Source organism: Melanotaenia boesemani, chromosome 21 (genome assembly GCF_017639745.1).
Source record: "Melanotaenia boesemani isolate fMelBoe1 chromosome 21, fMelBoe1.pri, whole genome shotgun sequence".
NCBI classification, from domain to species: domain Eukaryota; kingdom Metazoa; phylum Chordata; class Actinopteri; order Atheriniformes; family Melanotaeniidae; genus Melanotaenia; species Melanotaenia boesemani.
The window spans coordinates 29,432,621-29,448,460 of NC_055702.1; the positions used below are offsets into that span (position 1 = coordinate 29,432,621).

The 15,840-nt window shown below is 42.3% G+C and overlaps 1 protein-coding gene across 1 annotated transcript in view; it reads right to left on the minus strand.

Annotated features, from left to right (window-relative positions):
- The window catches only part of ryr2a (ryanodine receptor 2a (cardiac)), a 392,644-nt gene that overhangs the window by 54,108 nt on the left and 322,696 nt on the right, over window positions 1-15,840 (minus strand). Inside the window, exons 97-102 of the mRNA XM_041973182.1 lie at window positions 10,969-11,184; window positions 10,596-10,868; window positions 7,803-8,009; window positions 7,417-7,722; window positions 6,807-6,877; window positions 39-189 (exon numbers count right to left, since the gene is read on the minus strand). Of these exons, the coding sequence (XP_041829116.1) occupies window positions 39-189; window positions 6,807-6,877; window positions 7,417-7,722; window positions 7,803-8,009; window positions 10,596-10,868; window positions 10,969-11,184 (1,224 nt within the window). The remainder of the gene's footprint in view (window positions 1-38; window positions 190-6,806; window positions 6,878-7,416; window positions 7,723-7,802; window positions 8,010-10,595; window positions 10,869-10,968; window positions 11,185-15,840) is intronic.

The window sequence follows — 15,840 nt, forward strand, 5'->3', positions numbered from 1 at the left end:
TGATTTAATTCAACTGAGCAAGATAAAAATCAAGGTACCAGTAATTTCCTCTGATAGGCGATTATCTTCTTCTGGAAGACCGACTCCTGCAGGTCGGATTCTTCAGACCTCGAGTTGAGGGGTCTTCTCACTTTTGATTTCATCTTTTCGTTCTTCTGCGGTTTTTCCTGTCTCACTGCATCACCAGTCCTGAAAGCACCAAACATTCATTCTGTGTTTACATATTCATAAACAACATCACAGACCCTCAACAGGTTCTCAAAAAATACTAAATACAGTTAATGACAAGAAACACAAAGAAACAGCACTTTGTGACCGTTCATCTGTGCATCATTTTTGCTTTAAAATACAATATAGCTAAAAGTTAAAACCAAGTAGGTGAAGTATTCCTCAACCTAGACCCACAGACAGGAGGCGAAGCAGAGAAGCTAAAGCTAACTGCAAAGTTTTTTTTTTATGTTTTATTACGTGTGGTACAACTGGTTACTTTTAGTATGACTTCTTTTACATTTATACACCCATTTCTGCTTTTCATTACATTCCAGCCCTCACTGTTCTCTTAAACAATACAGACCTTCTTGTTGAATTTCAAAATAAACTAAGACTAACAATATAAAAGCAACTGGAAAAAAGATACATGAGCAAAGTACACGGTTGATACAGATCAACATCAAAACTGTTTTTAATGGAATCTTACATCTCATATAAGTAATGTCCCATTTCCCATTTATCTGTCAGAAGGTGGGAGGAGAGACCATGTAAATTTGTTCATAAGAATAAACAAGCCAAAGAATGAACAAACAAAACACATTTGCAGAAAAAAAGGTGTAATAAATATCATACACGACATACAGTGCTGCATTTAATGAGCAGAATATGTCACCAGTGTATCACAAGAAAGAACACAATGAACTCTGTGGCAAGCAACCTGGCCTGAGGCAGGCTTGATGTATTTCTTCAAACCTTTCCAAATACCATTAAATTTGTCCCATTTCAATCTTAGAGCATGTTAACTTTTCCATTACATATGTATCACGTAAAACTTCAACCCAGTCATCAACGCTGGGCACGGCTGTCTTCAGCCATAAGCTAGTGCTAGCTTTTTTCCCTAAATCAACGTTATCATAAACATTCTGATATCATGAGCTTTTTTCATTTCTACATTCAATTTCCCAAAATGTAATAATTTAATCATTTTAATCCTGAGTACTTCATCCATTCGGTAACGCTTTATTACTGGACAGTCCCAGAATACATGAAAGGGACCAGCTTTATTTGCCCCACGTTGTCTCCGGCATTTTTACTCATGGTTTTATTTATTTATTTTTCTGTGCAGGTGTCACAGGTATCTTTTTCCACCCAAACTCCCTCCAGGATAAGGAATATGTTGCTCTCCACTGTTGATCACAAATTTATTGCCATTCCTCTCCTGAAAAAACTCTTTCCCCCACTTCTCTTTTATAAATACAGTGTTACGTCCTTTTAAATTTTATATGCCTGCATATAATTTAAAAATGACTCTTCTTCCCAACTTCATTCACAAGCTGAAAATAACATTCAAATAAATTCTAGCTCAGACCCATCTAAGTTTTCTCTTCTTTTTGTCCCAAGTAGTGTCTCAGTTGCAAGTATCTATAAAATTATTTCTTTATTTCTTGGAAGTATATATATATATATATGTGTATATATATATATATATATATATATATACACACACTCCCTTCCCCAACTTTTGTACCTCCATCCATTCTGTATGGTAGAAATTCTGTGTCATTTACAATCCACTTTATTAATCTACAGTATGCAACTTACTTTTAGCAACCATGTCTGACCAGATCCTGAGTGATACCCAGCCAACAGTTTTCAGTGTTTCATCACTGGTCATGGCCTGTACACGGACCCCATTCGTCACATGAGCTTTATTTCTTTCCATCTTGCAACGTATGAGGGATTGCATATGTTTAGCATGGTTCTATTTGTGCTGCCTGATAGCAGCTCTGTAAGCATGGGAGACCTTGTCCTCCCTTGGCTTTAGGCATTTGCAGCATTCTGTATCTGGTCCTTGTTCTCTTTCCTTGCCAGGCGTATCAAGAAATCATCTTATCCCACTCTATGAATTCCACTGGCAAAGTCTGGAACAGGTACAGTAACCTTGGGAGTGTATTCATCTTAATCACTTCTAATCTTGATGTGATACTCATAAAAGTCTTAGATTCCGTCTTCAAATATCAGGTTTAATTGTAGATAATAAAGGATCAATATTAAGAGATTTTAGTCATTTTATGTATTTTGATAAGTTAACTCCCAAATCCTGAGTTAATATTTTAGTTAACTCAATATCTTTCTCTAATGATTTTAACCATTTTATCTTAAGTGGGGATTTTAACATCCACATAGATAACATGATGGAATGTTAAGGAATTTTCTTCTATGGTGGACGTGTTTGGTTTGTGGCAACACATAAAATAACCGACCCACATTTCAGGCCACATTCTGGACCTGCTTATCTCTAAAGGTGCTGATATTTCCTCTGTTGCATTAGCTGACTCGGCCTTGACTGAGCAGTTTTGTATTTTGTTTTGTCTCCCAGTAAGACCAGGAGAAACTCCTCCATGCATCCATCTCCAGTAGACTAGATTACTGTAATGGTCTTTAACAGGACTTCCTAAAAAGAGCATTAAACATCTGCAGCTCATCCAAAATGCTGCTGCTGGAGTTTTAACCAGGAGATTTGGTTAAAAGCTCTGAAATGATTGATAGTTATAAAATCTTTACACTGGTTTCCAGTCAGTCAGAATAGATTTTAAAACCCTTCTGATTGTTGACAACTCCTGGTCATATATTGAAAAGAGTCACCAAGTCTCCCTCCAATCTTCCTTTAACTGGAATACATCTGCCTTCTTTGTCCCTTAATACTGATCATTTCTCAAATGAGGCTCCTTGTGAAACTAATATAGCCACTCTGTCCTAGGACTTGATTTCTGTGATGCAGAAAACACTTGGCTATAACCATTGCTTTTAAGTTTTTGTGTTATTTCTCTGTCAAGCGGGTCTCCTGTAAGAACAAAATCCCCATCTTTTCCTTTTTCATCTTATCTTACATCTTTTAACTGGGTTGAGCATCCATTTACACTATATGAAGCTACTTGAATCAGACTTTTTGTGATACCTTTGTGATTGTTATTCATTATGCCCTCTGCTTTCTACCTTTGCCTTCACTCTGTAAGTGCCCCTTTTGCCACATGACCAGTAATGAATAAAGAACACAGTAGAACACAAGTCTGTAACCGAGGCTAAAATAAAACAGAGAAGGAGGTTCAATTTAGCCTCCGCCTTGACTTTAACCGAGCCTTGGATTGCCTCTGAGGGATTGAACAGACGGCCCTCTCTTAGCATGGTCTACATGTCCATTCAAATGGAAAACACCCCAACCTTTTAAACTCAAACAGAGGAAATAACACTTCCAGCTCAATACAATTCAAAAATACCTTCCTCAATATCTACCTGCAGCCTCACCTTCAATCCTTGTAAAACAAATCCCTTTAAACAAGAGGACATTAGCCTAAATGCCCTGATCCCAACTTAAACAAAAACCTCTCAGGCTCTCCTAAAAACCTGCAATTTCTGTTTGTAACTCAGTCTTGCCTCCTGTACACCTCCACCATCTGAGGCTTGGCTCAAATGCCATGTTAATCGTTTGATTCTCTCCATCAGATTGTCAGCTGGCTTCCCAACCGTCACCTGGAACCCTTTCGCTTTCATGTTCTTGGTCTCTTTCTCCACCGTGTTATAGGTGCATGTCTCGCTCTCATAGAACACGTGAAATTTGGCTGGAAATTGCATCTGGAAGTGTATATTTTTTTCTTTCAGAATTCTTTTTGCTTTGGTATATTCCCTCCGTCTCCTCTGTATCTCTGGTGCTTAGTCATGATCCAGAAACATTCTTCTCCATTTTTTTATGCCAGACTTTCTTAATAAGTCTCTTTACTTCTGAAGCTTAGCAATCTCACCACTACAGATCTTGGTGGAGCTTCTTTTGGGGAATGCGTAACCAGTGCATGGCGAGCCCTTTCAGTGTTGAGTTCAAAAGATGGTAAATCCAGCTTCTCCCTCAGCAGGGCCTCTGTGAAGACAGGCATTGATTCTACACTATCCTCTGCTCCTTTCTTCACACCATGAGTCCTGAGGTTCTTTCTTCTTGAGCGGCCCTCTTGGTCTATCATTCTGGTCTCAAGCTGTTTTTGCAGTGTCACAAGTTCCAATGTTACATCCTCAATGGTTTGGATGCGATCCTCTGAGACAACTATCTGCTTTTCAGTCCTGTCATTTGTCTTTCTGATATCCTCCCAAATTGTCTGATATCCTCCCAAGGGTCTGAGTTTTCACAACGAAACTCCTGTAGAACCGTTTCCAAGTCTGCCAGACTTTGCCATACTTGTTGCGTCTGTTCAGTTCGCTCCATCAACTTGCCTGCTTGTTCTGTTAGCTTTCCTGCAACTCTTGTTTGCTCATTAGCTTCTTCAGTGATCAACACAGCGTTCCTTGCTGACTTTCTTGGCTTCTTGGCCTCTGGTCATACTCGATGTCCCTCCCTATATTCTCATGTTACATTTCTCGCTTCTTATACAGGGTGTGCAGAATTATTAGGCAAGTTGTATTTTTGAGGATTAATTTTATTATAGAACAACAACTATGTTCGCAATGAACACAAAAGACTCATAAATATCAAAGCTGAATATGTTTGGAAGTTGGAGTGGGTTTTTTTTAGTTTTAGTATCTTAGGAGGATATTTCTGTGTGTGCAGGTGACTATTACTGTGCATAATTATTAGGCAACCTAACAAAAACCAAATATATACCCATTTCACTTATTTATTTTCACCAGGGAAACCAATATAACAACTCAAAATTTACAATTATACATTTCTGGCATTCAAAAACAAAACAAAAACAAATCAGTGACCAATATAACCACCTTTCTTTGCGAGGACACTCAAAAGCCTGCCATCCATAGATTCTGTCAGTGTCTTGATCTGTTCACGATCAACATTGCGTGCAGCAGCAACCACAGCCTCCCAGACCCTGTTCAGAGAGGTGTACTGTTTTCCCTCCCTGTAGATCTCACATTTGATGAGGGACCACAGGTTCTCTATGGGGTTAAGATCAGGTGAACAAGGAGGCCATGTCATTATTTTTTCTTCTTTTAGACCTTTTCTGGCCAGCCACGCAGTGGAGTACTTGGATGCGTGTGATGGAGCATTGTCCTGCATGAAAATCATGTTTTTCTTGAACGATGCTGACTTCTTCCTGTACCACTGCTTGAAGAAGGTGTCTTCCAGAAACTGGCAGTAGGACTGGGAGTTGAGCTTGACTCCATCTTCAACCCGAAAAGGTCCCACAAGCTCATCTTTGATGATACCAGCCCATACCAGTATCCCACCTCTACCTTGCTGGCATCTGAGTCGGAGTGGAGCTCTCTGCCCTGTACTGATCCAGCCACGGGCCCATCCATCTGGCCCATCAAGACTCACTCTCATTTCATCAGTCCATAAAACCTTAGAAAAATCAGTCTTATGATATTTCTTGGCCCAGTCTTGACGTTTTATCTTGTGTGTCTTGTTCAGTGGTGGTCGTTTTTCAGCCTTCCTTACCTTGGCCATGTCCCTGAGTATTGCACACCTTGTGCTTCTTGGCACTCCGGTGATGTTGCAGCTCTGAAATATGGCAAAACTGGTGGCCAATGGCATCTTGGCAGCTTCACGCTTGATTTTCCTCAGTTCATGGGCAGTTATTTTGCTCCTTGTTTTTTCAACACGCTTCTTGCGACCCTGTTGACTATTTTGAATGAAACACTTGATTGTTCGATGATCACGCCTCAAAAGCTTGTCAATTTTAAGAGCGCTGCATCCCTCTGCAAGACATCTCACTATTTTTGACTTTTCAGAGTCCGTCAAATCTCTCTTCTGACCCATTTTGCCAAAGGAATGGAAGTTGCCTAATAATTATGCACACCTGATATAGGGTGTTGATGTCATTAGACCACACCCCTTCTCATTACAGAGATGCACATCACCTGATATGCTTAATTGGTAGTAGGCTTTCAAGCCTGTACCAGTTGGAGTAGAACAACATGCATAAAGAGGATGATGTGATCAAAATACTCATTTGCCTAATAATTCTGCACACAGTGTATATAAATATCGGACATGTAGGGCTTTTAAACTTTCGCGTTGGGGAGCTCTGATTCTATACTTCTGCCTTGTTTGAGGTGCATTCAGGAACCTAACTACAAAGTTGTAATGTATATTTTCCAGCCGGAGTAGATGCCTGGTACGGACAAGACACTGTAGACCTAACCCATGACAGTTTTGGTCAGTGAATACACTTCCACTCCTCAGAACCTAGAACTGGTCCAGTAACTCATACTTTTCTCTATATCATAGTGACATAAAGTGCTACGTAAAATTTGGCGAGTCAGCCAGGAGCGGTTTATGTTAATTATTTCTAGACCAGAGACCCAAAAGTTGTCCCAATATGGCCATTGTCCAAAAGAGCAATTAATATGTTTGTAATTCAGTTGTAGTCAGTGGCTTAGCAGGTAGAGAAACTGATGAAGAACTATGTGATTGCCTTAAACACTATGGTTCTACTCAAAGGATCATTGCCTGTGAAACACCTCTCAGATGTGGGAAAGAAAGCTGGTGTAGAGTAAACATGGTGCTGCCATTCAGTCACTCTCCTCTTTGATGAATGCAGACATCTTTTATTACAAGAATGCTTAAAATGAGAATAAAAATATGGACATACCCTGATGTTTTCTCAGGTTCAGATTCAGTTTCTGGACCTGCTTCCTTCTCCTCCATGGCAGAACTATTTGACTGAGAGAAAAACAGACATTCAAACAAACAAGCGAGTGAGTGTAACTTATCCATGTTGTTAAGGTATAAAAAGTCTATAAATACAACTTTTAAATATTTCTTTTCTATTTCCTCTTCATTTTCAGTTAGAAATCATGACGTCCCAAACAAAAATCTTAATTTAATGTTCTACCATTTCAGTCTGAAATGTCAGATGATCCACCAGGAAGAAACCCAAATGAGTACAGACCAAATTTCCAGCAATAGTGCTGATGTAAGAGGGAATTCCACGAAAATACCAGAAATAAAAGTAGGTTTTACATCAACAATCTTTGGAAACAACTTGACTGGAAAACAATGAACAACTACAAAGAACTTTATCAGGATTCATCCAGATGTTCAAATGAGCCATTTTCATTCATCCAAATCCTATTCCAATATGTCTGGAATGTTAGCAGGAAACTTCTGACAATGTCTGAACATTCACCATAATCTAACAGTGGTTTTCCAATGATTTTCATTTAGAAGAATATTTGTGATGAACAGAAAAAGGTTCCTACCTTATGTCTTTGTCTGAGTTCAGGCTGAGGTGCAGAAGATGGGGTTGGACAGGGAACTGGGGAGTTGAGGAGCTCAGTAAGGCTGGCATTGGGATTATGAGGGGTGATCTTGTACTGCCCCCCCTCTCTTCTCAAGTCTAAACCAAATATGTCTGACAGGAGCTCGGTCTCACTTATATTGACTGCCAGGTCAGCCAGGTCCTCCTTTGCAGAGCTGCGCTCAGACAGCCTCTTCTCCCGGTCCTCCCCTTCACCCCGCACCTCATCCTGGGTGGGATCTGGCATGTTGGCCAACAGGTCCGACATCTGGGGACAGAGATTTTACTGAATCTGGATTTATACTGACCTGGTAAATCTGGTTTGTTTCTCTAAATCCTGATGATTACCTTGATGGCCTTGGCCCCCTCCACCAGATTTCCTCCCATGAAGGTGTTGTAGAAGATTCTGCAAAATCCTCGAGCCACACTGAAGACTATGTGTAGGAGGCCTAGCAACACCGACCAGTAAAAGGACACCAGGGTGGTCAGCATATCCTTCACCGTCATGCTCTTAATCCTCTTCATCTGCTTCTTCAGGCTCTTCATGGACAGCACCTGAAAACAGGAAGCTGAGTGTGAAGTGTCTTGGAGTTATTCTGAACCAGAGTCAGTTCATCGACAGACATATTAAACAGGTTTTTAGGACCACCTTCTTCCACCTACATAATATTACCAGAATGAGGCACATCCTGTCTCAGAGTGATGGCAGGAAAACTGGTCCATGGATGTCTTTCTTTCAGACTGGACCAGGGTAATTCCTGATATTTATTGTCAAAGAAATTTTCTGAAAAGTCTCCATCTGATACAAACTGCTGCAGCGATGGTTCTCATGACAATTATCAGGTGAGATCAGAAAAAAATCTTCTCACATATAAAGATCTTAGAGATCAAGCTCCATAGCTTGATGTAGCTTGATGTCAAAGTGTTTCAGATTTTCCCAAAAGAGCATTTCACTATCATACTGCAGATCTGCTGGTGGTTCCTAGAGGTTCTATAAGTAGCATGGGAGGCAGAGCCTTCAGTTACCAGAACGCTCCCTATGGAGCCAGCTCTCAGTTTGGCTTCAGGAAGCAGACAACCTGTCAACTTCTAACTGTTTTTTAACTGGACACCTTGAACAAGAGGCAGCGTGAGATCCTACAGTCCAGAAGATGTTAGCAGATACCAGGAAGCAGCATGCTAACATGTTGCATAGCAACATGATGGGAGACACTTATCTAAAAGATTCTACCAAGCATCGGCTTCCAAAGCAAACACAGTTCAAACCGCAAGCAGTTATATGGGAATACTTTACTCATTACTAAGACTCCTTTACTCATTCCTAGGACTATTTTACTCACAAATGTGGAAATGCTCCTTAAACAACTGAGTCTTTAGCTTGCTTTTAAAAGTGGATAAGGACTCTGCGGATCGGACAGAGTTTGGTAGATCGTTCCACCACCGGGGAACAACAGAGAAAAGTCTAGCTAATGATGTGGCGCCACCTTGTGGTGGGAGCACTAGGCGTCTTTCACTGGCAGAGCGTAACTGTGGAGAGGGAGTGTAGCTCTGGATTAAGGAGTGGAGGTAGACCGGAGCCGTTTGGGTTATTGTTTTGTAAGCCAGAAGCAGAGCTTTGAATTTGATGCGCTGCAACTGGAAGCCAGTGGAGAGCGATTAGCAGCGGAGTGACATGAGCTCTTTTGGGCTGGTTGAAGACCAGACGTGCTGCTGCGTTCTGGATCATCTGCAGAGGTTTAACTGAGCATGCAGGCAGGCCAGCCAGTAAGGAGTTGCAGTAGTCAATGCATGAAATGACCAGAGCCTGGACCAGGAGCTGGGCCGTGTGTTCAGTCAGGTAGGGTCTGATCCGCCTGATGTTGTAGAGAGCAAGTTGGCAAGACCAGGAAACCGAGGCAATCATCCTGTGGTCTGAGTTGTGTTAAGAGCGAATTCATCCCAACAATCCGAAATGGATCGTGGCCGACAATTGGAAGTTTTGAACATGTTCAATATTTTCGACCAAAGATCGTCATGTGTGTGGAAAGCTGACGACTCCTGAGTCGTGACTCTGGATGGTGACGTGGAACAGAATGTAGCCAATCAGAGAACGAGCTGACTGGAGAGCAAGGAAGGATATATAGTCCGTGTAAACGCCGTCTCCAGTCTGTTATTTTTTCAGTTCTGGATTTTTCTGTTAACAATATTCGCAAGACCACTGCCTTTACTTCATCATGTATGTCCTCTTACATGCTGGGAGATGTGTTTTCTGTTTGTTGCCATGGTTCGTCTTTAATTTTCTGGTTGTTGCTATGTTTCTTCTTCATTTTTGTTAGATCCCGTTTGATCACACAAGATTTCTGGCTCGGAGGACTAGATTGTAGATCGATTGAGGTGTGTGTTGTTTTGTGCTGAAATTATCCGACCCACCACACACAGTACCATCATAGCTGTTAAATGTCTGATATGTTTTTAAATCTTCATATGTGGAGGGTAAAACGTCTCTTCGGATTTAGAAAATACTTATGTGTGTACCAGCCTTTAGTTTAGACCTCAAATTTTCCTTTTTAATAAATTTAATTGTTAGGATTGGCTTGATGACCTTTAGCAAGCCATTTTGGTGCTGCAAAGACAAAGAACTTTGCAGGGTTTGAAGTGTAAGTGGGCATCACAGAAGCAGAAACCAGAAAAAAAATTTAATTCGTTGTTCAGGCTACAAGATGACCACTCTACCCTTTGAGCTACGCTGCCCCAAAGAGCTCCATCTTCTTCTTCTCCCCACCTTCATTCACCACGGCAAAGATGAACTGACGTTTGGATATTTTGAGTTGGGTAGGAAAGAAAAAGGTTCTCCCAAATGAACACAGTCAGATTTACACACAGTCATCACAATGTTTACAGTCAAAGGCTGGGAACTGCAGAGACTCCACCCATACGCTCCCACGCCACATTCAGGTTGATGCACACTGAAGCCCCACATTTCCATTTAATCACATAAAGATTAACACGATGACTAAATAGGAAGTTAATACACCAACAAAACTTTTTCTGACCTTTGTGTCACAAAGGATCAAACTTTTTGTCACATTTTCAAAAATCTTCAGATATTCCAAATAGTTTACCTACAACCTTAAAGACGGTCAACGAAGTGTGTGTTTGCACCTTTATCAGCAGCATGATGTTGTAACGAAGAGCCAGCAGGGCCATGCGGACAGTGGTGAGGGAAAAGAAGCCCATATCAGGGTTCTCCTCATCTGGTTTCTCGAGTTCACTCTCTTCTTTTGCCGACGAACGCTCGCCAGCATCGGACATCTGAGCTGCCAGCTGCATTTCAAATATGGTGTCCTCACAGAAATTCACAAAGAGCTCCATCTTCTCCTTCTCCCCACCTTCATTCACCACGTCAAAGATGAACTGACGTTTGGATTCTTTGACCTGGGTAGGAAGGAAAAAGGTTCTTCCAAATTAACACAGTAACTAGATGATGATAGAAACAGAAACCTGAAATGATTTGTGATCAGACGAACATTTTTACCTGAGGCTTCTCCCACTGTGTCCGACTGGATTCACTAATCTCAAAGTAGGCCCTCTCGATTCGCTTAGCGCTGCCCATGATCTCAATCCGGCCCAGGTACGGTTGGAAGTAATTGAGGACGCTGTCTGCCAGCTCCAGGAAGGTCTGCAGCCGGGTGTCGTGAGGCATGTGCTCGGACAGGTTGGTCAGTAACACGGCCACATTGAAGCCAATGTCCTTTGGATCACAGTAACATTTCTAATGATTTAACCATTTATAATCCAAGAACAGAAGAACGAAAGAAAGCTGAAGACTGTACATAAAGAGATGTGGGATAAAGCATAAATCTAATAATACATGGTTAATATACAAACACTAAAAAAGATGACCAAACACATCGACCACTGGTGGAATGACTTCACTGAAGTAGGCGGATGTCTCCAAGCTGCAGGTTATGACATGTCGGTTATAGACTGTAGATCATTCCAGTGGGTACATAATACTACAACCACACTCCCAAACTAGTTAGGTCTCTGTGTAAAATGCAAGTAAAAGCAGAATTCAATGATTTCCAAATCTTATCAAGCCATATTTCATCCCCAGTAGAAGATAAGCAACATATTAGATGATGAATGTCATGGTCTACGAGTTTTTGGTTAAGTGGTTTGTTGTTTTATTGTTCTGTAGGTTTTTTGTCATGCTCCTATTTGGTTTCCTGTTTTATTTTGTAGTTCCTTCCCTTGTGTTTTCTGTTTTGCTTTCTGTTTCCCAGTTCACCTGGTTTCTTAGCTCATTCGCTTCATCTGTTCTGTTAGTCATCCTTACTACATATATATATCCTCCGTGGTTTCTATTAATCTTTGTCAGGCCATCGTTGTTTTCCTCGTTTTTGTCTTTGTCGGTTACCAGTTGTCTTCATTAAACCCTGGATTTTTTCACTCACCTGCCTTTTCAGTCCGCTTTTGGGTCCACTTCTTCGCTACCACCGTGACAATAAACTGAGACGTTTCACCATGTGATGGAAAATATGAGCTAATATTAAAACTGATGCAGCAACACATCTGGAAAAGTAGTTCCAGGGTGGTGTTCGGCATGGTGTAAAAAGTAGTTCCAGGGTGATGTTCGGCATGGTGTAAAAAGTAGTTCCAGGTTGATGTTCGGCACTGTGTAAAAAGTAGCTCCAGGGTGATGTTAAGCATGGTGTAAAAAGTGGTTCCAGGGAGATGTTCAGCATGGTGTAAAAAGTAGTTCCAGGGTGATGTTCAGCATGGTGTAAAAAGTAGTTCCAGGGTGATGTTCAGCATGGTGTAAAAAGTAGTTCCAGGGAGATGTTCAGCATGGAGTAAAAAGTAGTTCCAGGGTGATGTTCAGCACGGTGTAAAAAGTAGTTTCAGGGTGATGTTCAGCACGTGGAAAAAGTAGTTCCAGGGTGATGTTCGGAACGGTAGAAAAAGTAGGTCCAGGGTGATGTTCGGCACGGTGGAAAAAGTAGTTCCAGGGTGATGTTCGGCACGGTGGAAAAAGTAGTTCCAGGGTGATGTTCGGCACGGTGGAAAAAGTAGTTCCAGGGTGATGTTCGGCACGCTGGAAAAAGTAGTTCCAGGGTGATGTTCGGCACGGTGGAAAAAGTTGTTTCAGGGTGATGTTCGGCATGGTGGAAAAAGTAGCTCCAGGGTGATGTTCGGCACGGTGTAAAAAGTAGGTCCAGGGTGATGTTCAGCACGGTGTAAAAAGTAGTTCCAGGGTGATGTTCAGCATGGTGTAAAAAGTAGTTCCAGGGTGATGTTCAGCATGGAGTAAAAAGTAGTTCCAGGGTGATGTTCGGCACGGTAGAAAAAGTAGTTCCAGGGTGATGTTCGGCACTGTGTAAAAAGTAGTTCCAGGGTGATGTTGGGCATGGAGTAAAAAGTAGTTCCAGGGTGATGTTCGGCATGGTGGAAAAAGTAGTTCCAGGGTGATGTTCAGCACGGAGTAAAAAGTAGTTCCAGGGTGATGTTCAGCACGGTGGAAAAAGTAGTTCCAGGGTGATGTTCGGCACGGTAGAAAAAGTAGTTCCAGGGTGATGTTCGGCACTGTGTAAAAAGTAGTTCCAGGGTGATGTTCAGCACGGTGGAAAAAGTAGTTCCAGGGTGATGTTCGGCACAGTAGAAAAAGTAGTTCCAGGGTGATGTTCGGCACTGTGTAAAAAGTAGTTCCAGGGTGATGTTCGGCATGGTGTAAAAAGTAGTTCCAGCGTGATGTTCAGCATGGAGTAAAAAGTAGTTCCAGGGTGATGTTCGGCACTGTGTAAAAAGTAGTTCCAGGGTGATGTTCGGCATGGTGTAAAAAGTAGTTCCAGCGTGATGTTCAGCATGGAGTAAAAAGTAGTTCCAGGGTGATGTTTGGCACGGTAGAAAAAGTAGTTCCAGGGGGATGTTCGGCACGGTGGAAAAAGTAGTTCCAGGGTGATGTTCAGCATGGTGTAAAAAGTAGTTCCAGGGTGATGTTCAGCATGGTGTAAAAAGTAGTTCAGGGGTGATGTTCGGCACTGTGTAAAAAGTAGTTCCAGGGTGATGTTCAGCATGGTGTAAAAAGTAGTTCCAGGGTGATGTTGGGCACTGTGTAAAAAGTAGTTCCAGGGTGATGTTCAGCATGGAGTAAAAAGTAGTTCCAGGGTGATGTTCGGCATGGTGTAAAAAGTAGTTTCAGGGTAATGTTCAGCACGGTGGAAAAAGTAGTTTCAGGGTGATGTTCAGCATGGAGTTAAAAGTACTTCCAGGGTGATGTTCGGCACGGTGTAAAAAGTAGTTCCAGGGTGATGTTCGGCACTGTGGAAAAAGTAGTTCCAGGGTGATGTTCAGCATGGTGTAAAAAGTAGTTCCAGGGTGATGTTTGGCACTGCGTAAAAAGTAGCTCCAGGGTGATGTTCGGCACGGTGGAAAAAGTAGTTCCAGGGTGATGTTCAGCATGGAGTAAAAAGTAGTTCCAGGGTGATGTTCAGCACGGTGTAAAAAGTAGTTCCAGGGTGATGTTCAGCATGGAGTAAAAAGTAGTTCCAGGGTGATGTTCAGCACGGTGTAAAAAGTAGTTCCAGGGTGATGTTCAGCATGGTGTAGAAGTAGTTCCAGGGTGATGTTCAGCATGGAGTAAAAAGTCGTTCCAGGGTGATGTTCAGCATGGAGTAAAAAGTAGTTCCAGGGTGATGTTCGGCATGGTGGAAAAAGTAGTACCAGGGTTATGTTCAGCAAGGAGTAAAAAGTAGTTTCAGGGTGATGTTCGGCATGGTGGAAAAAGTAGTTCCAGGGTGATGTTCGGCATGGAGTAAAAAGTAGTTCCAGGGTGATGTTCGGCACGGTGGAAAAAGTAGTTGCAGGGTGATGTTTGGCACTGTGTAAAAAGTAGTTCCAGGGTGATGTTCGGCACGGTGTAAAAAGTAGTTGCAGGGTGATGTTCGGCACTGTGTAAAAAGTAGTTCCAGGGTGATGTTCGGCACGGTGGAAAAAGTAGCTCCAGGGTGATGTTCAGCATGGAGTAAAAAGTAGTTCCAGGGTGATGTTTGGGACGGTGTAAAAAGTAGTTCCAGGGTGATGTTCAGCATGGAGTAAAAAGTAGTTCCAGGGTGATGTTCAGCATGGTGTAAAAAGTAGTTCCAGGGTGATGTTCGGCACGGTGGAAAAAGTAGTTCCAGGGTGATGTTCGGCACTGTGTAAAAAGTAGTTCCAGGGTGATGTTCGGCACTGTGTAAAAAGTAGTTCCAGGGTGATGTTCGGCACGGTGGAAAAAGTAGTTCCAGGGTGATGTTCGGCACCGTGGAAAAAGTAGTTTCAGGGTGATGTTCGGCACGGTGGAAAAAGTAGTTCCAGGGTGATGTTCGGCACGGTGGAAAAAGTAGTTTCAGGGTGATGTTCGGCACGGTGGAAAAAGTAGTTTCAGGGTGATGTTCGGCACGGTGGAAAAAGTAGTTTCAGGGTGATGTTCAGCATGGAGTAAAAAGTAGTTCCAGGGTGATGTTCAGCACGGTGTAAAAAGTAGTTTCAGGGTGATGTTCGGCACGGTGGAAAAAGTAGTTCCAGGGTGATGTTCGGCACGGTGGAAAAAGTAGCTCCAGGGTGATGTTCAGCATGGAGTAAAAAGTAGTTCCAGGGTGATGTTAGGCACGGTGTAAAAAGTAGTTCCAGGGTGATGTTCGGCACGGTGTAAAAAGTAGTTCCAGGGTGATGTTCAGCATGGAGTAAAAAGTAGTTCCAGGGTGATGTTCGGGACGGTGTAAAAAGTAGTTCCAGGGTGATGTTCAGCATGGAGTAAAAAGTAGTTCCAGGGTGATGTTCAGCATGGTGTAAAAAGTAGTTCCAGGGTGATGTTCGGCACGGTGGAAAAAGTAGTTCCAGGGTGATGTTCGGCACTGTGTAAAAAGTAGTTCCAGGGTGATGTTCGGCACGGTGTAAAAAGTAGTTCCAGGGTGATGTTCGGCACTGTGTAAAAAGTAGTTCCAGGGTGATGTTCGGCACTGTGTAAAAAGTAGTTCCAGGGTGATGTTCGGCACGGTGGAAAAAGTAGTTCCAGGGTGATGTTCGGCACGGTGGAAAAAGTAGTTTCAGGGTGATGTTCGGCACGGTGGAAAAAGTAGTTCCAGGGTGATGTTCGGCACGGTGGAAAAAGTAGTTTCAGGGTGATGTTCGGCACGGTGGAAAAAGTAGTTTCAGGGTGATGTTCGGCACGGTGGAAAAAGTAGTTTCAGGGTGATGTTCAGCATGGAGTAAAAAGTAGTTCCAGGGTGATGTTCAGCACGGTGTAAAAAGTAGTTTCAGGGTGATGTTCGGCACGGTGGAAAAAGTAGTTCCAGGGTGATGTTCGGCACGGTGGAAAAAGTAGCTCCAGGGTGATGTTCAGCATGGAGTAAAAAGTAGTTCCAGG